Genomic DNA, 22,149 nt, shown 5'->3' on the forward strand with positions numbered 1-22,149 from the left:
CAAGTCATAGCAGAAAGGAGGTGTGGCTACGATATACATAGTGAAACAAATTATACATGTTTATCATGTTTTTTTAGTGGGTAGATGATGTGAGAATTTTCGTCTTCTTCTTCTTAAAAAAAAAGGATAGATGATCTGAATTTAATGTTCACATTACTGTTTAAAACTTTAGACAAGGAATCTGTTTCTTTTCAGTTGAATCCTTTTTTAGTGATGTTACACCTGCAATGTGATCTCAGGCATTACAAATGGGATACCAAGCAAATGGCACTAGTAGTGGAGCAAGGCGGTGTCACACATGTTTGCGTTCTGATAGCTTCCATGAAATTCTGGAGCGCCTCTCAGATCCAGGTGCTCAAGTAACACTATGCTGTTAGTATATCTAAATACGAGTGCCTAAACTGCACTACTACTTTGATTCTAATTGATACTAACTGACATATCTGTTTGTTCCATTTCAGCGGTGCGAAGGCTCATTGTCATTGAACCACACACTCAGCGAGTTGAAGGTGTAATCTCATTAAGAGATGCATTTAGCTTCTTTCTTGGCTAGGAACTACCTGTAAAATTGCTGCACGACTCAATCTTTGTTTAGCTTTTCTTGATTAAAAAATTAATAAATACTTCTGGTTGAGCAATTCGCTGTATTTGTGAGAGCTCTCCATTCTAGAGGAGAAAATTTTGATAAGATCACCTTAATGCCAGTACAGAATCTTGCCACTTGACGTACTGTTCTTAAAAGTAAGATGACTGCTTTGGGATGATTTCCATTTGACCGAGCACCATGGCAACCTTCTTCTTGAGAGACTCATTCTGGAGGAGGTGGATGAAAACCCCACGAGCCCTTTGCAACTGTGGGCTCACCATCTGGTTATGGACATGCTCAAAGATCTTTGGAAAGATGTCAAGGGCCTTTTCCTTGGCAGGCAATGGCCCTTTCTCCAACACATCAAGAATGCCTCCGACGCCCTGATTCTCTACTATTGCTTTTGCAGCATGTTGTCTTGTTGTGGAGTCTTCAAGCAGAGTATCAAGGGCCTCCAAGGCTGCCTCTGCAGCTCCACTCTCTGTCTCACCCAGTGTCTGAATGAGTGGTCTCACTGCATCAGCCTTAATTAGGCAGAAGCGCCTAGAGGAGCAATCAAAACCATGAAGAGCACAATATTTGCTGGTCTTTATCTTTTCTGATGAGCAGCTGCAAGATATACGTGGAAGAAATCTGGTGAACCATAAGTGACGATGGGAGGTCCGTGCCCTGATTGGTCTGCCAGTTTGTTGGTTGGTAGACCGGGAAAGGTGAGCCAGAGCCAAGGCTGTTCTCTGCTTAGCAAGGGAGCTTCCTCTTGAGAGGACTCCAATGAGTGATGGATAGAGTTCCAACTCTGTTAATTGCTGATGGAGCTCTGGCTTGGTAGGTTCTGCAAATCGCAAGAGTGCTCCGAGAACATTTTCCAGCAGTGACTGGTTTTGTACAGATAGTACCTTGTGGATGTCATCGTCCATGGTGCAAATCACTTCTCGGATTGCCTTCAAAGTGTCAGACTTTTGGAGCAGCTCATCCACCATTGTGTCATTAGAAGGAAGCAAGCTGATGATTCCAGCTGCTGTAGATCTCTCTTCAATATCATGTGAACTGCTGAGAATCATAACAACCGAGTTGATGGAAGCTTCTTTTGTATGAGACTCTGGAAGAGGAATACTAGAATAATTGCCATTGGAGGTGGAGTAAATGAGCTTTAGTGAAACTAATCTGACTTCAGAGTGCTTTGCTTGAAGGCAAGAAAAGAGGTGAGCCAGAGCATTAGTGTCCATTCTTATCATGCTTCTTGCTGTCTCTGATTTGTTGCAAAGTGCGAGTAGTAGGTGTAGGAATTGGGCCTTTGTTTGCATTGTGGACTCTAATGCAAGTTGCAGAATCAGGCCAATGTTGTGCTGTGATTGGAGCTCTTGCAAGTTTATGTTATTCTTGAAATCAGAGAGCTGTGTCAAACTTACAAAGGAAGTTAAGACATCTGCACTAATGTGCTTCCAGTATTGATCAGAACCTGTGAAAGATAGAATTCTTAGCATGGTGGGAATTGTCAAACTTTCTTCTAAAAACTGCTTGCCTATCACAGGGTAAGCAGAGAGCTTCTTGATACACTGGAGGCAATCCGATCTGTATGCGGGAGAACTTGAAGATAGGAAACGAACTAGAGTGCTGGCAAAGTGCTCTTGTTCAAGGACATTCACACTATTTTCATTGAGCCGCATTTTCAGAAAGGCAGCTACCATGGTAGCCTGTGTATCTGGATGCCCTGAGAGGAATCAAAGAACCAGTCCATTAAGCACTAATGAAGAATATGCATCTTTAAGGGCTGTTTGGGCAACTGAAGAACACCTTTGGTTTTTTTTGCTAAGTTAAATAATAGGTCAACGAAAGTACAAATTCGGCTAGTTCTGACTTTATCTTGGCACTCAGATGAGCATTATGATTTTGAGTGGAATATTCTAACCATTACTAACAAATGCCAGCCTTGGAACAGCATGCAGAGTTGCCCCTGTTTTGCTTTTACAGTATATTTACCTTGGTTGAAGTGACTGAGGAAAGGCTGGAAGTGTCCAGCTTTGGCCATTTCAATGACCAAGTGGATGTTTGAAGAGAGTTTATGCACTACTTTTTGGGCTTTCTCTGAGACTCCTGGATGAGGGCTCTGGAGCATGGACACCAAGAAAGAGATGCAATGGTTAACCTTTCCAATCTTCTCAACCAGTGATTCCTTCTGTGATAACTCCAATAAGAGTGCCATGGCTTCTGGGTTGGCTTCTCCAGTGTAACACCGTTTCACTATAGAGTAAATGCCACCTGCTTCAGCAATTGCTTCCTGTAGAAAAGCATTCAAGGATGGATGTATTGGTTAGTGAAAGGACACAACTGACAGGTAGGCCAAGGATCAAAATTCACCTTATTTTCATCAGAGTGGCATGCAAGGAGGTAAAGGCATTTCAGAACTGTTTTAGTGTTGACCCTGTTGTTTTTCAGGGATAAGATGATCTTGCTTACTAGCCCATTTTCTGTAACTGCATTTCTGCATCGAGGCATCTCTAGAAGAACTAGAAGGTCCTCAAATGCTTGGTTTAAACTGTCAGGTTGATCAGAGCAAACACCTGCCAATGCAGCACCAAGCTTTTTCTCTGTTTCTCTCTGTTCCCATTCTTGTATGGAGTTCCGCAGTGAAATATTCGGTGTTAAGTCAAGAGAATGAAGATCAATTTTGCAGGTGGGACAGGTTTTCTCCCCTCTTAAGAAGTATTCTGAGATTGCATTGTGTTCAAAACTGTGTCCACAAATGATTGCAACTGGATCCTTCATCACTTCTCCACACAGAGGGCACTTAAATGAGTCAAATGGGTCATGTTGGTTTTGAAGAGTCTTCTCTTTTGGTTCCTCGGTCATTTCTGAGCTGTGCAAGAACATAATTAACTGAGATAGCTGTAGGGCTTCAGCATGTTTCTTCTGAGCTTCCAACTCTACCTTCTCCTGCTTCAGCTGCTGAACTTCATTTCTTACTAATAAGGCATTTGCATCCACACCCACTGCTTCTGCAATCTGATTTAGTTGGAGAACGGTGTGCTTCCTCTCCTTGTTATGGGAGGTTGTGATCTTCTCCACCTCCAACAAAATTGCCTCAGTTTTAGCTGCTGTTCTGAATTCCATGGAACTCATTTCCTTTACAAGCTTGTCAATCTTGGATTTCAGGCAGAGGGTCTCATCGACATTAGAGATATCTAAGAAAGAAACTGCTTCAGCGATTTCTTTGGTTGACTGCTCCATCTCTGCAAGCATGTAACTGCAGTTGAGTAAGAGCCTGACTTTACTTCCTGATATGTTCTTCTCAATGATTTCACTTGTGTCTCTGAGCTTGGACTCCAGATTCTGCAATGAAGCATTGAGGACTGAACCTGTTCTGGCGTGCACATTTTTTGGTTTTAGGGCTTGAAGAAGCACCTTTATCTCCAAAATATATTTAGAAAATTGCCTGAAGCTTTCCTTATCGATCATCACATCTTTACTATTGACCTCAAACTCCAAGATCAAACTACTGATTTTGTTGCACAACTCCTGTATTGCATCAACTATAAAGTCCATCTCAATTTAGAAAAAAGAAAAGTGTCTACTATCCTTTGAGATCCGCCAGTTTCAATGCATCACTATTGTAGCAAACTCAAGCACAAACATCACAAGACTCACAAGGAGGCCTTTACTCTGCAAAAGAAAGAGTACCTGGTGAACATTCACAGCTATGGATTCTACAGAGAACACTTCTGTGCACGTTCTACCAGCTGTCATCAAGAAAGTCGAAAAAAAAATCTCCTTTTGAAACTCACTGGCCTAGAAAAGAGCAGAACCGGTGTGCGACACTGCAGTTTCCAGCAGAATCGGTCCAATGAGGCTCTCAATCAAACTATGGAGGATCTAATTCTGGCAGAGAGAGACTTCTGGGACGATTGAACAAGTCTGGGAAATACTAGGAAAAAGATGACAGAGAAGAAACAGAAGGATCGGGAAGAGAACAAGTCTGGTTGGTGTTCTTGTGGAGTTTGGTCTTGTTTAAATTTTTCTTACAAAATGGGAGATGCTATGCAGGTTCGTGGAATGGAGAAGGCATGAAACGACGAGTAGAAAAATTAAAATCGAGTATAGTGACAAAGAAAACTCGTGGAACATGAAATGCCCAACTAGCCTCGGTCAACCAAAATTACCAGTCGAACTTGCGTTGAAAGTTAATGTTTCTGGTGTCTTTTTTTTTTAAATGAAATTTTAAGGTTGATTTTGATACTGGAAGTGCACATGAGCAGACTAGATATGCCCGATTGTTTGCGATTGTCCTTTCTTTTCTTGAAGGTCATGGAGCAATCTGAATTCCCCAATCTAGATCTTGAAGTCAAATAAGCCAACAGCTAAGTCTCTAGTCAATGCGTAGTTAGCATGCATTTTTTTTTCTCTGGATAGTAATAGTTTATCGTGCTATTGAAGAAAAAAAACGGTGTAGCCGGTGGCGGATTCAAACTTTTTCTGATTTGGAGTGATTGACAAAGACCGATAAAGAAGAAAATGGCCACGAACTTCTACTACGACGTATAAGATTGGCAAGTTTCGCGACAACAACCAACGACTGGATCATCAGTTTCTACATTGAATTCCATTCAAACAAGGTCTAAGCAGGCTGCATAGTCTAATCCAACATGTTAGGTACTTAGCCAATATGATAAAAGCTTCGAGTTGATGAAATACAAAAAACTAGGGCATCAAATCCATCTCCCACATTTGGCTGATGCAACCCAATGACCATACAGTAGGTTGGGCACCACATGATGGGGAGCTGAACAAAAAACTTTTTGAAGGGGAGCATACCGAGTAGGTGGTAGTCTCGAATACTCCACCCTTCCACAGGATCATAATACAACCATTGCTGAAACATTCAGTTAGTTTGCTCAATTTTTGGGAATTACTGTGTAACTCTGAATCATCTACGAGTAGATGAGTAAGAAAAGCACTGGGCCTAATACAATCTGCATATCAACTAAATGAGCTTGCTGTCACATTAATTCACTCTCCTAGGTTCTCTACTTGTCACCTTATCTGACTATTCATCTGAATGACTATAAAATTACAAGTATGCTAATACTTGTTAACTGCTATTCAAATGACTGTATAAGCTCTCGAGTTGTAACAAGTAAGATAATTACCTGCTTCACTTTAAGGTGGAGATACATGTTGGCATGGAAGAAAGGCTTTGAACCCACCTCAACAATTGAAACACGTTTCCCTGACGCAGTTTCAACATTGATAATCTTGCACTTGTGGACATCAATAAGATTGTAACTATGCCCAACAGACACGTTTGATGAATGAATTCTCTGCATATCAGAAACACATCCATCGGCAAAAAGGTTTTAGCAAATACTACACAAATGACGGGGTAGTTAGTCATTATTACTAGTATTTGCTATATGGGGAGGAAGTATGATTAGTACACTTATTGCATCATCAAGTCCAGTTGCATTGAGCAAATCATGTGAAATCAAGTTACGATCAATGCCACCTGGTATAATTTCCTCCATGGAAGGTGAAACTGAATCAAGTGTAAATGCCTGCAGAATAGAGTAAATGAGGCAGTCAAAATTTACAGCATGAATTTTTATTGGGTTTTGAGCAGTGAAGTTATTTAGGGAGATCTCACCAACCCATTACTGTTGAATCCAAAGGCACAGCTTGGAAGTTCTCCAGCGTATGTGTAAGCAGTGAAGGATAGTCCATTTGATAGAGTTGCTCTAATCAAATAACTGCAGTTCAACAACAAATTGGCTCCGGTGCTTGTTTTTATCTGCTTAAAGATATGAGTTGTCAAGTTGATAACTGACTGCAAATGTCGGTAAGGTCAGTAGGATCATTACACATGGCCAACTAAAGCAACATTTCCATCCTCATCATGTGCTGCAATACCCATTGAATCATTTACAATGAGAAGATCAGAACAATCTTATCACAGAGTATCTTCTGTAATTTTTTCACAATCTGGGACTAATGGCAGGATTTCCTTCCGGAAGTTGAGCAGAAGTATCTGTCAAGAAAAGCATGCCGAAGAGTGCCATTTATTGAGTTGTCGACCTTCTCAAATAAACAAGTGAAGCATGAAGTATGTAAGGCTTGACACAATGTCATGGTCCTCTGTAAACTATCACCGTCTTAGTTGAACACTATGGAGTTCCTAATCTCTTCAAAGGGAAAATGGCAACTTGTACTTCTCATTGCAGATTTGTCCAAAGTTACTTAGGCTCGATGGGGTAGTATCTCCTGCTGGACTGCCATATTTTTCTTAAGGAGCACCTAAACTTACCTAAGTAGATATGTTCTTCAATAGTATAAGAGATTAAAAAATCTGAAAGGGAAATAAGTTGAGAAACATTACATTTAGAAGTGCTGCTCCACTCCCTTTCGCCATCCCTATGAGTTCATCCCAGAATGTTGGATACCTGCCCCTGCAGCATGGGAACCGGACCGTGCAAAAGGAAGTAGTTTTTGCTGAAGAATGAGATCAATTGCTACTCTGCTTTTTATGATCGCAGAGAAGTTGTCCAACGAGAAAACCCAACTGATGTCCCTAACATGGTCCTACTTGAAATACCTCCAATGCCATCTTTGAAGTTGTTTAAAGCATCCACTTCCATGTCCCTAGAGCTCTTCAAATAAATAAGACCAGAAGTCGATCTTAACCACCCAATGACTGACACCCATCTAATCCACACGCTGATCACAAAATTAATGGCTTTAGAATAATACAGCAAGTCCATCTCTTGGATTTACAATGGTGAAAAAGACATAAGATGTGAGAGCTTCTTAGGGAGGCTACGTGGTGAACTAATTTTTCATGATAGTCCATGATAGGACGGGCTCTCAATATGCATCCTGTGGTCGATTACAGTGACTCCACAAATCTCAAACAATTTCAAGAGTTCGGTAGGGATCCAATAACAAAATCGAATGAAAATTCTTTCTTTACACAGTCGGTCCCAATGGATGCCTGCATTGTATCTTATAACTCACAAGTCAACGGAAGAGCTTCTTCCAAAGACAAGATACACCAGGTTCAGATTAGGTCCCTATTCTGAGTCTCTGTGGGGTTCATCTCTTATGTTTTTTATTCATAATGGTTTTTAGAGCCAAGAACTCTAATTTCCAAAAATATTCACAGAATTAGTAAGGGCTGGCCACTTAGAAGAAGAACAAATGAATGAGCAGGCTCAACAGTTGATGGAGCATTCCAAATTTTTGAAATGATAATAACTTCCAGATGCCGGTGTTCAGTCTCATCGAAGGTCCAAAATCAATGTCTAGATCCAGTCGGAATCCAACTATAACCGGTATTTCTCTTCACCTCTCTCTCAGACATCAACCTCCTTATCCTGACGACATCTTCCCACCTGTTTGCGGTGGCATACATGCTAACCATGATGGAGTATACTCCACCATCTTCAGGGTCTAAGTCCATCAGACGCCTCGCCGCAATTTCTGCAACATCAACTCTGCCGTGTATCCTGCAACCTCCCAGCAATCCACCCCACACATAGACATCAGCTTGCATGGGCATCTTTTCTATCAACCTGACCACGTCATCAATTAACCCGGCTCTACTGAGCAAATCGGCCATGCACCCATAATGCCTCAGATCGCGCCGAACCCCGTAAGCATCCTCCATTATGTTGAACAAACTCTGCGCCTCATCCACAAGTCCGGCATGACTGCATCCCACTAATGCCCCGAGAAAAGTGATGGCATCTGGCCGTATTCCAGCCCGTCGCATCTTCCAGAAGTACTCTAGTGATAGCTCTCCGTGTCCATGCATGGCAAGCCCCATGATAATCGCATTCCATGTTGATAAGTTCTTGTGAAAGCTGGATTGGAAAACGTCCAATGCCACCTTGATAAACCCACATTTTGCATACATATCCACCAAAGCTGTTGAGAGGAAGACGTCCAGCTGAATCCGGTTACTCTTTATGTAATCATGTATAACTTCCCCTCGTTGTACTGTACCCAGTTGGGCACAAGCCGAGAGAACGCTTACCAATGCGACATTATCAGGCTGTATTCCGGAAGCAATCATTTCATCAAATAGTTGGATTGCTTCTTTACATTGCTTCATTCTCGCATACCCTGCCAAGAGGGTGCCCCAAGACACAGAATCTCCAGCAGGCATCTCGTCGAGAATCCTGCGGGCCTGAACTGTGTCACCGGCTTTAACAAATCCGTCGATCAACACATTATAAGTTACCACATCCCGCATCGAGTTCTCATAGAACAGCAGACACGCTTCAGCCATCGAACTGGGATCCGAATAAACGTGTATGAGAGTGTTACGAACAAAAATATCGTCAACAAAACCAAACTTCAATGCTTGTGAATGGAGGACCCGGGCAAGCAGGTGTGCGCGCAGGCGTACACATGCTTTGAGAGCGAAGGGGTAGGTGTGGGAGTCCGGGGGTACGCAGTGGCGCATTCTTGCGAACATACGGAGAGCAGACAGAGGAGAGGCCTGAAGGGTGTAGGCGCGGATGATATTGTTGTAAGAGAAAGTTGATTGGTTCGGGATTTGATTGAAAACGTCGAGAGCATAGTGGATAGTGGGAAAAGAGCTGAGCAGCGTTATGGAAAAGAGGATTTTGTTGAGTATCAAAGAAGGGTATAAAGAAATGAGGTCGTTTGTGATAGCCTGTGCATGAATTGCTTGGAGTTGTTGAAGGCTCTTGCAGTGGCTGAGAAGGAGCAGAGTTTGGTCGCCGGAAAAGTTTCGAATCGAATGACGGTGCTGAGGAAGGCGGAAAATTTGAAGAATGGTTTCGATTTTCATAGACAGCAGTGCTGGCCAGGCGAACCAGGTACTTCGATAGCCCTTGTGTTTGAAGTTCAAAGGGAGAATTCTTGAAGGGCTTTTTACCTCAAGACTGATTCGGCGAAAGAGGGTTAGTCATTTTAATTATTGACTGTTTTATAATTCCGTCTATTAATAAACGGACATGCAATAAATTCTTTAGTTCCATCTCTCGTCCAGACCTTGCAACTCACGAATCAGAATGAGATATGTGATCTGTTAGATCTCATGATAAGTGCTCGACCAAAGTGGTGAGAGAGGAGAGGAAGAGAAATGAGAGGAATAAAGATGAGAAGAGGAAAAAACGAGAGAAGGCTAGAGAGAAATGGAGCTAAGTGAGAGCTTGGGAGAAGGGAGTAAGGCTAGATGAATTTGAGAGAAGAAGGGAAGACTTTAATGATTTATGAGAGATTATTACATTGATAACCTTCAAAAGGAAAAAACATAAGTAGATATACACATCTTATATATGTATTTCACTTTGGCCATGTTAGTAGGCAGCGTAAGTGAAATACACGCTGGGTAAATGGAGCCAAAATGTGTTAGTGTGCAATGTAAGTGCAGGGGGAAAGTGTAATACAGATGTATTTCGCTTCCCCCCGTTTTAGGTATAAGCGATGGTAAGTGAATTCAGAGTGACCCCTTTGAATTCACTTACTATCGCTCAATTACATCTTGGGCTCGGCCTGTTGGGAAGGAAGCTTTGTCGAACGAGGGTTTCGAAAAAAAAAAATTCTCTCTCGCTCTCTCGTGACCTTGGGCGATTTCAATCGCCTTCTGTTGTGTCACTTTCGACTTCTCTTCTCTCTCAGCTCCTTTTCCTCTCCCTCTCGACCTCCGTTGCAGGGCACGGGAGGCCAAGCCTCTGTTGCAGAGCACAGGAGGCCGAGCCTTTGTCGCAACGCCTCTCGGTCTCCCTCTCTTCTCCCTCTTGGTATACCGTCGGAGCGCCGCCTCCGTCACCGTTGTCCGCTGGCCCACTGCCTTCATCGCCGTTACCTGCTGGCCAACCGCCGTAGTCTCCTGCCGCTGAGGAAGACAACACGCGCCGTGATTTAATATATTTATTTTATAATTACTATATTAAATTAGTGATTTAATAGTCATAATTAAAATATTTTTAAAATAAATATATGATAAATTGTTTTGGTTTAATTATCTCATTGCTATAATTAATTAAACCAATGGTTTTAAATTTTGTGAAAATATATTATTAATTAATAATACATAAAAATATATTATGTTATTAACAAATATATATTTATTTATTATATCAAAATTTTATTATTGTATTAAATTAGTGGTTTTTAATGTTAAAACATATCTTATGTTATTAAAAAATAATTTATTTATTTATTATATTCACTTATGTTATTTTTTATTTTTATTTATTTATTTTTAATAATTTATTCTAGTCGCACGTAATTATTGTCTTAATTTATAATAAACTATAATAAAGTAATATAATATTTTTTTATTAATTCGGATATTAATATATTCTAATACAACACGTTAAATCACTTCTAGGCCTTGTTAGTGCGCAGCATAAGTGAAATGTATTAACTAATATTAATTTAATTTTCTGAAAGTCAGATATATCAAAATATTTTATTTAATAAATAATCTATATACACTTTACACCACACTTTCCATTGTGCACACTAACATAAACAAGTACTTTACACTGTACTTTACATTGTGCACACTAACACAAACAAGTAATTTACACTGTACTTTACATTGCGCACATTAACACAAACAAGTACTTTACATTCCCTTTCACTTTCCCTAGGGAAATACTTTACATTGTAATCCACTTTTCCTCCGCACTTACAATGTGCACTAACCCCCCCTTTGTGTCATACTTATGAGATGAACACCTATTTATCCTTGTGACACCTCATTGATGTGGGCGTACGCATTACCTTGATGCCACTTGAGGTGTCTTCCAACACTCCCTCAAACTGGTGGGGAGAAAACATCGTAGATACCCAATATGCCACATATAGTGGTTAAAATCTTGAATGTGACTGGTTTTGTAAGAATGTCCACCACTTAACCTTGTGATAAAATATGACTAAGAGATAAAATATTAGCATGAATTTTTTCCCATATAAAATGGCAGTCTACCTCAATGAGTTTTGTCTCTCATAGAAGATAGGATTTGAAGTGATATGAATGTCCGCATGGTTGTCATATAGTGATATGAATGTCCATATAATTTCATAGAAGCTCCTTTATAGAATCCTAATTCAGTAAGAAGGGATCTGATCTATATGATCTCATTGACTGTGTAGGCCATAACTCTATACTCTGCCTTTGCACTGGACCTTGCAACCACATTCTGCTTTTTGCTTTTCCATGTAACTAGGTTACCTCCAACTAAGGTACAATACCCCGAAGTAGACTTCCTATCATCGGGTGATCCAACCCAACCTGCATCTGAGAAATCTTTTATGTTGTAGTGATCATGATTCTTATAGAGAAACCCTTTTTCTCGGAGCTCCTTTTAAATATCTTAGTATCATCTCCAAGGCTAGCCAATGGGTAAGTTGTGGTTTGTCCATATACTGACTCACCACACTCACTGCATATAATTTATCTGTTCTGGTCACCGTGAGGTAGATAAACTTTCTCACAAGCCTATGATATTTACCTTTATCAACATTTTCTCCAGAGCTTGCACATAACTTTACATTAGCATCCATAAGAGTATCTACAAGTCGACTCTCCATCATCCGTATATCTTCTAGTAGATCCAAAACATACTTTCTCTGAGATAATATATTATTTCATGCTTGGATCGGAATACCTCAATTCCCAAAAAATGTTTTAGAAGTTTCAAATATTTTGTTTTAAATTTTTGCCATATCTTTTCTTTGACTTCTTTTATATTGTTTGTATTACTAGTTAAGACAATATCATCCACATAAACTACTTCTGATACTTTCTCTTTTAAGGTATTCTTGATTAAGACAAAATGATCTATTGAGCACCGGTTGAATCCAAACCGTAACATTGTTTGGCTAATTTTGTCAAACCAAGCCCGAGGAGACTGTTTAAAGTCTATATAGAGACTTTCTCAATTTGCATACAGAATCCCTCTCAACCACAAAATCAGGTAGTTGATGCATATATATCTCCTCTTTTATGTCCCCATTCAAAATATATATATATATATATATATATATATATTTGACATCCAATTGAAACAGTGGCCAAGAGGAATTAGTAATTAGAGATAATAAGATTCATACTGAATTTAATTTACTCACTAGAGAAAAAGTTTCCTCATAATCCACTCCATAACACTGAGTGTATCCCTTGGTAACAAGTCGGGTTTTGAGGCGAGCAACAAAATTATCTAGATTATGTTTGATAGTAAAAACCTATTTACAGCCCACGGGTTCCTTGCCGAGAGGAAGAGGAAGAGGAACAAGGGCTAAAGTCTGATTCTCATATAAGGCATGTATTTCTTCTTCCATGGCAACCTTCCATCATGGATGTCCTCAGAGCCTCTTGATAGGATTGTGGTACGAAGAAGGAAGAAATAAATGCAATAAACTGATAGCATGAAGAAGACAATCGATGGTGAGAAACAAAGTTTAAAAGAGGATGAGAAGTAGAGGGCCTAGTGCAAGTTTGAGGCTCCTATCAGAGAGCTATTGACCGAGTATCAAATAGGTGCATCTTTCGAGGAATAAAAGGGTGAATCCTAAAAAAAGGTGACATCCTTTGAGACAATTATCCTTTAAAGAGAGGGATTATAACAAACATAGCCTTTCTGTGTACCAGAGTAACCCAAAAAAATATGCTAAAGTGATTTTGACTCAAGTTTACTCTTTTGAGGAGATGTGATATATGAAAAAAGGATGTCCAACCAAAAACTTTCAAAGAAAGGGAAAAGAACTCTTCATTTGGAAATAATAATGAGTATAGGGATTTATGGCCAAAGACTGACGAAGGTAACCTATTAATAAGATAGCATACTATGAGAATGGCATGAGACCAGTAAAAGTAGAGTACCTTCATTGAGTAGTGGAGGCCATATACTACTTCAAGGAGATGTCGATTTTTTTAATTTTTTTTTAGTTGCACCATTTTGTTGAGGGATATAGCCACATGATGTTTGATGAATAATGCCATTATCACATCAAAATGATTGAAAGTCACTAAATAGGTACTCTTTAGCATTATCTGATCAAAACACTTGTATTTATTTTCCAAACTGAGTAGACACCATATCATGAAAAAAATTAAATATGGAGAAAATTTTAGACTGTTTTTTAAAAAGAAAGAGCCATGCTATTCGATTAAAGTCAACAACAAAGGTGACGAAATACTTAACTTAAGATATGTTTGAGACACTTAAGGGTCCCCATATATTAAAAAAAATTAATGAAAAAGGATCAATGCCTTTAAGTTTAGTTTGAGGAGAATATGATATCCTCTGGTGTTTGCTTAACTGACAAACTTTACAATTGAAATTTGGTAAAACTTTTAAGGATGGAAATAAGTGCTGAAGTGATACGGTGGATGGATGACCAAGCCGGTTGTGCTATAATCTTGCCTTTGTCTGAGAAGCGGCAATCATAGTGACTGAAGGTAGGTTCATGTAACACATGTCCCCTTGTTTATGAACGCCACTAATCATTTGCTTCGTTGTGAGATCCTGGGAGACACAAGAAGAAGGTGAGAAGATGATGAAGTAATTAAAACGTTTGGTTAATTGGTTAACAAATAACAAGTTTAAAAGAAATTGAGGGACAAATAAGACAACGGTAAGCGAAAGAGATGGTATAAAAAGGGGGTATCCCTTCCCAAGAACTTTGGTTTGGGATTCGTCAGTAATGGTAACAAACTTGTAAGATGGGGATAGAGATTCTTATTACCTGTAAGATGTTTAGAAGCCCCTAAGTCAATAATCCGGGATGAAGAGGAGGAAGTGTTTGAAAGCATGCCTGAAGCAATGGTGGCAACATCAGTTGTTGAAGGTGCTAGAGAAGATGGAGGAGATAACATCAGAGCTTTTACACTGTTTCATTTGTGGCATTTACCTTGTTCCTATATTAAGTTAATTCTTGTACCCCATTGGTAGTATATGTCATATCATCTCTTTATCTTGTTCATGTATTTATCTTTTCGATGGCATGTATGATTTTCATGTAGGGTAATCTAGAATGTTGAAGGGTCTCTTCATATGAATTAGGAATTGGCTCAAAAGAGAGGGCTGTAAGGAATGAACAACAAGGAGATAAACAATTAGGTCATTAGATAATGGATGAGAAGTGGAGGCTGGTTGGAAGCTATAAACCCATTGGCTAGTTTGCCATATTCGGTGGATGTGATACTACAAACAAATCGTTTTGAAGAAGTAGGAGCTTGTCTTTGTTTAAGAGTAATGTATCTGTATGTTCATAAGCAGAACATTACTAGCAATAAAGAAAGGTTCAGTTTAGCATAGTGATAACTACCTTGTCTTACTTCTTTAGGATTTTTCTGATGGCAGTTTCATTAATAGAACCATGCAGCTTTCTTTTGAACCAGAAAAAATATTTTCTGAGACCTCATGCTAGCAATTTATGGACCCTCTTGTTGAAGAAACCCTCAACTTCAGACATCTCCTTCTGGAGGGAAGGGAAAAAACGTTCTATCACATACTGCAAGTCAACCAGCAATTACAGATGGAAAGGATTTTAATGAACTTGAAAATGTTCAGCAAACTCATAAGACACGGCGGATAAACCTTGAGGGGGTGAGTAAATTTATTATTTTTGAATTAATTCTAGAAAGGGTTCACCGTTTGGATTTTTTTTTCTAGAAAGTCACTCGTATTTGCAGTATTTTTCTAGAAAGGAGTCACCGTTTGGTACCCGAGCAGTTTCGGCTGATGCCGGAAGACAACACAGAGACAGCCTCGCGGGGTCGGTTTGACTCGGTTTTTAAAGCTTTTTAGGCTTTGAAAGTGGGGATGCTGCTGACTCGGTTGCCACGCGGGTTCGACTCGGTTGCCACGCGGGGTCGACACGGTGGCCACGCGGGGTCGACACGGTGGCCACACGGGGTCGACACTGTTGCAACACGGGGTCGACTCGGTTGCCACGCGGGGTCGACACGGTTGCCACGCGGGGTCGACACTGTTGCAACACGGGTTCGACTCGGTTGCCACGCGGGGTCGACACGGTTGCAACACGGGATCGACTCGGTTGCCACGCCGGGTCGACACGGTGGCAACACGGGGTCGACACGGTGGCCACGCGGGGTCGACTCGGTTGCCAAGCGGGTTCGACACGGTAGCCACGCTGGTTGGACTCGGTTGCCACACGGGGTCGACACGGTTGCCACGCGGGTCGACTCAATCTTTTTCCGTAAGCGAGGTTGGAAGGTGGATCGCGGAGAAAACTGAAGAAGTCCCGTTCCAAGGTCCGAAGCCCCATGTCTTCGAAAGCCTGCTTTCACCATTCCTCTCAAGCTCTCGATCTCTCCACGCTTTCTGGTTTCCATGTCGTTTGTTTTCAGAGACTTGCGAAAAACTGGTTCTCTTGCCATTAGAGAAGGGACACAATTGCCAGCGTTTTCGGCGTAGTTTGGTGGGCGCTTTATCTCGAACGTCTCAAAAGATCGAAAGCGTTTAGCTGGAAGTTCCTCCTGCCCCCGATTCCATCAATCTCTACACAGTTGTTCTTCTTCACACATTAATTTGGGATTTGATATTCTTGCCAGTAGTAGAAAAAGAAGAGATGGAAACACTGCAACCATTGAGTCCAGTCTCGATTGAAAATACTTGTGTTCATAAGACATTAACATTGTTTGTGATCCTTGCAGAGGATGTTTCGGGATTCAAAGTTGAATTCGATGCAACATTCGGTGGCATTTCTCAAAAACATTCGGTGCCAAAGGTTTTGTATCAAATCCAACTCCCCATACTCCGCCTGAAAACATGATTTTTAGCATTAGAAATTGAGAAAAAGGGGTATTCTTGAGTTAAAAAGAGTGATGAAACCAATTATGGTCTTGCTACTTTGGTGGGAATGTGATAAAAAGTAATTAATGCTTGTCCATGACTTGATCAACAAATCTGCAATGTCCAGCAGAAAAACAGTGGTTTTGCTATGCTTCCTTATATTTTTCCTTTTTCTTGTGAACACAAAAACTCTATTTCAATTATCTAAGATAACCCAGAGGATAACACATCCAATGGAAGATCAAAAAATTGTGCAAAAGACCAGCACATTTTAAAAAAAAAAAAAAAAATCCTCCTCTTGAAAGCAATCTCCACCGAGCCCTTTTTTAGAGTAACTATGTAAACATCAACATAAAACAGTTTTGAACGAATTTAATCATGTTTTGATCAGGATAATCCTCATATACAGTAAAAGGACGATAAAACTTTATCCACCATATGTTTTTCTAGGAGCAAAAAATCGAAACATATGCTTAATCCAACATATACTCAAACCAAAGCACTTTAGCATTCTCTTCAAAGTAAACCTAGCATAAGAGATCTTGTATGAGATGGAATGCTTATATTTTATCCATAGAAGGATCAACCAACAAACCTCTTACCGAGATGAAAACATTATAAAAAACATCTCATGAAAGATAGAGAATTTTTTTTTATCTTGCTTGCTTGTCGAGCCTTTAGTTCACCAACAAGAACACGTGAAGCTAGATAAAGCTTACTTAATTACCACCTTAATGTCGGGATCCTAAACCCATTGATCTGATACCATGTTGGTTTTAGGATCCAAAGATAAGGTCTTCGACCAAAGTGGCAAGAGAGGAGAGGAAGAAGAAGAAGAAGAGGATAAGGGAGTGGAAGAAAGAAGAGAAGAGGAAAAAGAGAGAAGGCTAGAGAGAGATGGAGCTCATGAGAGCTTGGGAGAAGGGAGAAAGGTTAGGGACGAATTTGATGGAAGAGGGGAAAGCTTGAATGATCTACCCCTCATCTTGAGCCTCTATTTATAGTTTATGCGAGAGTGTTAAATTGACTACAATGCCTTTAGGGCTACAAACTTTCAAAAGAAAAAAAAACATAAGTAGACGTACATCATCTTACATAATTACACCCTTGTATCATCCTTATGAGATGCGCACTTATTTACCCTTCGTGCCACCTCCTTGACGGAGGCATGCATATTAGCTTAATGCCACCTGAGGTGTCTTCCAACATGATGAATGTATGACTAAAAATTGAAGTTGGAAGATTTGCAAATCCCAACATGATGAATGTACGACTAAAAATTGAAGTTGGAAGATTTGCAAATCCCAACATGATTTAAAGGGCAAGTTGTTTAACTATTCAAAATTTGCTATTTGTTACATATTTAATAATACGATAAATTAAGGACAACTATATGAATTATCAATTAATTTCTTTTGGAATCAACAATATATGAGCATATGATATAATATTATATCATTAATTATTTATTACATAAATAAAATAAATTTTATTACAAAATACAATGTTCATTTGTTAGTTATGTTAATTACAGTGAGAAATTAATAATGAAATATTAAAAATAATTTGTTTGTCCTTTGTACACATTATTCCAAGCTCTTATTGTTCTAGATTCGTATAGATTATTTTAATAAAGTTTTCCTCCAGTCAAAACCAACCGAAAAACTCAAAATGGTTGTATCTTCACTAATTTCTCATTTTTTTATCATTTAATGAAAATTTTATATAGATATAACGAAAAAAAAAAGCTATATTTTTTATTATTTTTTAGAATTAATTTTCTTATGTTTCTAACCCTTATGGCCTATTTGGAGCCCCCAAAAAAGAAAAGAAAATGAGAGAGAAAGTTATTTTTTGTTGTTTGAAAACAAAGGATCATTGAGAGAGAAGAAAATAAGAGAGAAAATTATTTTTTTCTCTTAATTAATAAGTTTTCTCTCACAAAAATGATGGAATTTAGAGAGAACTGTCAAGAAATAGGAACTTAAGAAAAAAAAAATAATCATCAAATTTTTCCATGGGAACAAGAGAAAAGAAACCTCTTTTCTTTTCTTTTCTTTTTTCTTTCTCTTTCTCTTCTCTTCCCTTTCTTTTCTCTCCACTTTTTGTGTTCCAAACATAGCCTCAGTGTGTGTCAAAATTGCATATATTTTCACCATCCCTCTCTAGAAATTTACGTTTTATTTTTTGTTAAAGGGTACTAACTTACCTCTAAAATTTTTTGATCGATATCTCGATGTGGGATGAAATGATAACCATTGATTCATATCGAATTACATGAATGAATGACTCTAATTTTATCACATTCTAACTTAGAGCTTAGAAAATCCGAAATCAATTCAACATTTTAGACGAGGAGGGATGCATCATGGAGTTTGCATTGGTAGTCTATGAAGTTAGTGGCCATTAAGGATGTTCTACTGAAAGAATCTTGCCCTTCAAATGGGTCTTTAGACAGACTTGAGTTTTGAAGTAACTTGGGATCGTGAAAATTTGTGTGATCTTGGGGCAGACTTCACAGCAGGTCTTGCTTTGGCTGCAAGATTGTCCTACCCTAACTACAATAGTATAAAACAACCCTTTTCAAAATTGATTAGAAGCCTGCAGTTTATTGTGTTTGCTTGGTGCAATCTTACTAAAATTGGCACTCAACAATCCTTAAAAACTTGTTAAATGTTGTCTTCAGTTGTCACATTGTGACTCAATGTGGTGGCTATCTCTGTTCTTGACACCTCACATAAGCATCTTTTTACAAAAATCAGATTCTAAACCACAGTTAGATGGATCAATAAAAAGAAGGGTTGCATCTTCTCCCTCTAGACCTCCCCATTATGTCTTCTTTTCCCTTCAATTATTATAAAAAGCCCCCACTACAGCTCCCTGTAACTTTCCTCCCCCTTCCATTTGTTAACACATCCTTTTGCTTTTGTCCCCATGGACACTTGTAAGTTTCTTGTCATCCCTAAGCTGTGATTACCCTTTTTGAATGGCTTTGCTTAAGTAAACTAATCAAAAGATGGAGAATCATAAGTGTTGCAGATAAGCATGAATCAGCAAAAGGGTCTATAATGGGGACCGGCCACATTTCAACCATCTCCTGCTTGTTTTGAATATTATATTGAATTCCATATCAGTCGGAATGATTTCTTGCCTTTTGTTGGGTATAAAATGGGTGTAAAATGATGGAAGGAGGAGGGACCGGTCTTGAAGTTCGTTGAAGCTTGTGTGTCTCTTCTAACCCGTCTTCAACTCAGGGAGAGTGCATGGAAGACGAGGAAGACGAAGATGCACCAGTCATGTCTGAAGGCCGCAGAGACCCTCCTTCGAGAAGGAGACTAGATGAAATGATCAAGAGGCAAGTCATTTGGGCAAAGGGGAGGCAAAGCCTTTCTACCAGTTTTTTCTCTTTTCTTCCGCAAAGGTTTTCACCTCGGCTTTGATGGGTATCTTTACCGTTGTTAATGTTGCATCTCTTCCACTGTTGCTGTCTTCTGTTATTTTCTCACCTTTGTGATCAAATAGAGTTGGTTTGATCAAGCCAGTTATTACCGCGTTTGTGGCATCTTCTTCTTTTGGCTTCCGCATTCTACAGAATGTATTACATGGTTATGCAAGCTGTTAGACTGAAATAAAAAACCGCTCTTGTTGTGTTTCCTGATTACTATCCATCTAATGAAGTCTTTACTAGAATGTTACAGACTTGGAAAGTTCATCTCCATCTCTACTGTGTTTGATCTCCCGAAAGATCAAATGAAGGTCAATGACCTCTGTCTACTCCTGTTTCTTTTACTTTTTAAGATTCCGTTTACTAGTCCGATTGTTCTCTCTCTCTTACGCTACATCTTGGATGGAATACATTCCAATTCTAGTCTGTAACCAGTTTGTTATTTTAATGAGAAAAAGTCTGGATCTACTTAGCTTCCGAACAGAGAGAGGAGGGGATAATCGTAAAAATACACCCCTACGCGATTTCTTCAGGCATACATCGTGTATAACAGATCCCAAACACGAAGAATCCACAAATCCATGTTAATGGTTGTAATAATGACTTTTTGGGCTCACAAGGGAAACAGTTTTTCTCTTCTACTTTCTCTCCCTTCTTTACTGCCAATAGCAGCTTTCTGGAACTGTAAATCACATAAATGAATCACTTCTGAACTGATTTATTTCGTTCGGTGACGGTCTCATCTGAACTGTATATGACATAAGTGATTTCTTTCGTTCGGTGATGGTCTCATCTGAAGTCTCATATCGATAAGGAGTCCTCAACCGAAACTCTCAACCAAGTTGAAGAAAATCCAAAGTGAAACAGGGTAGAAGAGCAAACTTGTGCCCACCAACGACAAAGACATATCTTTGAAGAACAAATCACCGTTCGTCCTTCCTCTCCTATCTGTATCAACTAACGAGACCCAGGAATTAAGTCTTGCCATGGCTTCTGTAGGAACAGAATAAGTTATTTGATTTACAGTTTCGATCCTCAGTAACGATAGAAGTCGAGTTGAGACCGAGACCCAAGACGCAGCTTGTCTGAACATCTCAGGTATGATCTATTAGGGTAAGTTGTAGGGTACCCAGTACTTCACAGCAGGGTATCCCTGCCTCTAAGTTTATTTAACTCCTTACGGACGCTAATTGTAAAACGATGGAGATTTACACCACGGTTCACGAGTAATTCTGTAAACAAAACTCCAGAGCAAATTCATTGTAACTTTGCAAAGCGAAACCATTTCTTTGTTTCAAACCCGAAACTCGCCGAAACGGAACGTCACCGGATCGGGACGCGACTCAAGTCAACCCAAACCAAAAAGCAAAAACAGGCAAAAAAGAAGCATCCCCTGTCACTCCTTCCATTTTCAAAAGAAATAAGCGGACGAACCCAAATCGAAGCCGTCTGTAATATCCGAAACCGTATCCGAGACAGGCGGCATGTGACCGAACAGCGGGCTGTGCACGTACTCCTCGCTACCCACTCCGAAGAGAGTGTCGTACCCGTACCCGCTCGCCTGATCCGAAAACCCGAAGAAATCGCTGGAACCTGGCTCTCCCCCTTGCGCATTATTGTGGCTCGGGGGAACCGGAGTGTATGACCCGAGTCCGCCACACGGTGAGACGTCCGAAATGGAGAACTGGTGGACATCGCCGCCGGGTAGGGAGTGGGGTGTCTGTGCCGGTGTATCCATCTGGATGGTGGGCGTGTTTATCTGTGCAGCCGGAGGGAACCATGCCTCAGGGGCGGAGAAGTGGGTGGAGTTGGCGGAGAAGTGAGAGCCGGCGACCGGGACGGGAGGGGCGTAGAGGTGGGACTCGTCGGGGGAGATAATAGAGGTGAGAGATGAACCCGGCGGCATGTCGGAGTAGTAGAAGTTGGTGCGGGCGCGTGCCCCGCGGATGGAGCGAGCAGCGCGGTCGTAGGCGAGGGCGGCTTCCTCCGCCGTGTCGAACGTGCCTAACCAGTGGCGCTCCTTCGTCGTTGGGTCTCTTATCTCCGCCGCATAGCGTCCCCAGGGCCGCCGTCGCACCCCGAGGAACCTGTTGGTCGGCTGATCCTGGGATTGCTTTTTCTTTGGCTTTCTCTCCATCGAAGAAGAAGAAGAAGAAGAAGAAGACGAGGAGGAGGATAACGAGGAGTTCGTGTGGTAGCTGAAATCCATGAAAGAAAGAGAAGGAACGTCGTCTAGCTCTTCCTTAACTGCTCTTCGGATTCTTGTTTAAGAACTCTCTGCATGTTTGGCTGCTCCGAATCTCGGCTATTTATATATAGAAGAGCAG

General features: G+C 40.2%; 5 protein-coding genes across 7 annotated transcripts in view; 1 reads left to right on the forward strand and 4 right to left on the reverse strand.

The window, feature by feature from the left end:
* The window catches only part of LOC137944140 (sucrose nonfermenting 4-like protein), a 41,125-nt gene extending 40,171 nt beyond the window's left edge, over window positions 1–954 (forward strand). For 2 of the 3 annotated variants that reach the window (XM_068789691.1, XM_068789701.1), the window contains 2 exons: window positions 240–351; window positions 462–954. In XM_068789691.1, the coding sequence (XP_068645792.1) occupies window positions 240–351; window positions 462–553 (204 nt within the window). In that variant the 3' untranslated portion in view covers window positions 554–954. The remainder of the gene's footprint in view (window positions 1–239; window positions 352–461) is intronic. The other variant, XR_011110791.1, reaches the window with a different exon arrangement.
* On the reverse strand, window positions 698–4,129 carry LOC137945326 (U-box domain-containing protein 44-like). The gene is made up of 3 exons (XM_068791173.1): window positions 2,945–4,129; window positions 2,567–2,864; window positions 698–2,297 (listed from the first exon to the last, which is right to left on the reverse strand). The coding sequence occupies exons 1-3, from the start codon at window positions 4,127–4,129 to the stop codon at window positions 736–738; spliced, it is 3,045 nt and encodes a 1,014-aa protein (XP_068647274.1). The 3' UTR covers window positions 698–735.
* On the reverse strand, window positions 4,118–6,636 carry LOC137945335 (uncharacterized). Its single transcript, XM_068791185.1, has 5 exons — window positions 6,557–6,636; window positions 6,225–6,420; window positions 6,019–6,135; window positions 5,731–5,901; window positions 4,118–4,246 (listed from the first exon to the last, which is right to left on the reverse strand). Exons 1-5 carry the CDS (start codon window positions 6,634–6,636, stop codon window positions 4,181–4,183), a joined length of 630 nt encoding a protein of 209 aa, XP_068647286.1. The 3' UTR covers window positions 4,118–4,180.
* A 480-nt stretch (window positions 6,637–7,116) lies between these two features.
* LOC137944134 (pentatricopeptide repeat-containing protein At5g61800) lies at window positions 7,117–9,395 on the reverse strand. Its single transcript, XM_068789680.1, has one exon. It carries the CDS (start codon window positions 9,390–9,392, stop codon window positions 7,869–7,871), a length of 1,524 nt encoding a protein of 507 aa, XP_068645781.1. The 5' UTR covers window positions 9,393–9,395; the 3' UTR covers window positions 7,117–7,868.
* An 11,838-nt stretch (window positions 9,396–21,233) lies between these two features.
* On the reverse strand, window positions 21,234–22,064 carry LOC137945342 (ethylene-responsive transcription factor LEP-like). Its single transcript, XM_068791198.1, has one exon. The coding sequence runs from the start codon at window positions 22,029–22,031 to the stop codon at window positions 21,234–21,236; it is 798 nt and encodes a 265-aa protein (XP_068647299.1). The 5' UTR covers window positions 22,032–22,064.
* Between the last annotated feature and the right edge of the window lie 85 nt (window positions 22,065–22,149).

This window comes from Aristolochia californica, unplaced genomic scaffold (genome assembly GCF_029961685.1).
Source record: "Aristolochia californica isolate CCGP_79_NKW_82.1479 unplaced genomic scaffold, dmAriCali1.0.hap1 SCAF_1, whole genome shotgun sequence".
In the NCBI taxonomy this organism is placed as follows: domain Eukaryota; kingdom Viridiplantae; phylum Streptophyta; class Magnoliopsida; order Piperales; family Aristolochiaceae; genus Aristolochia; species Aristolochia californica.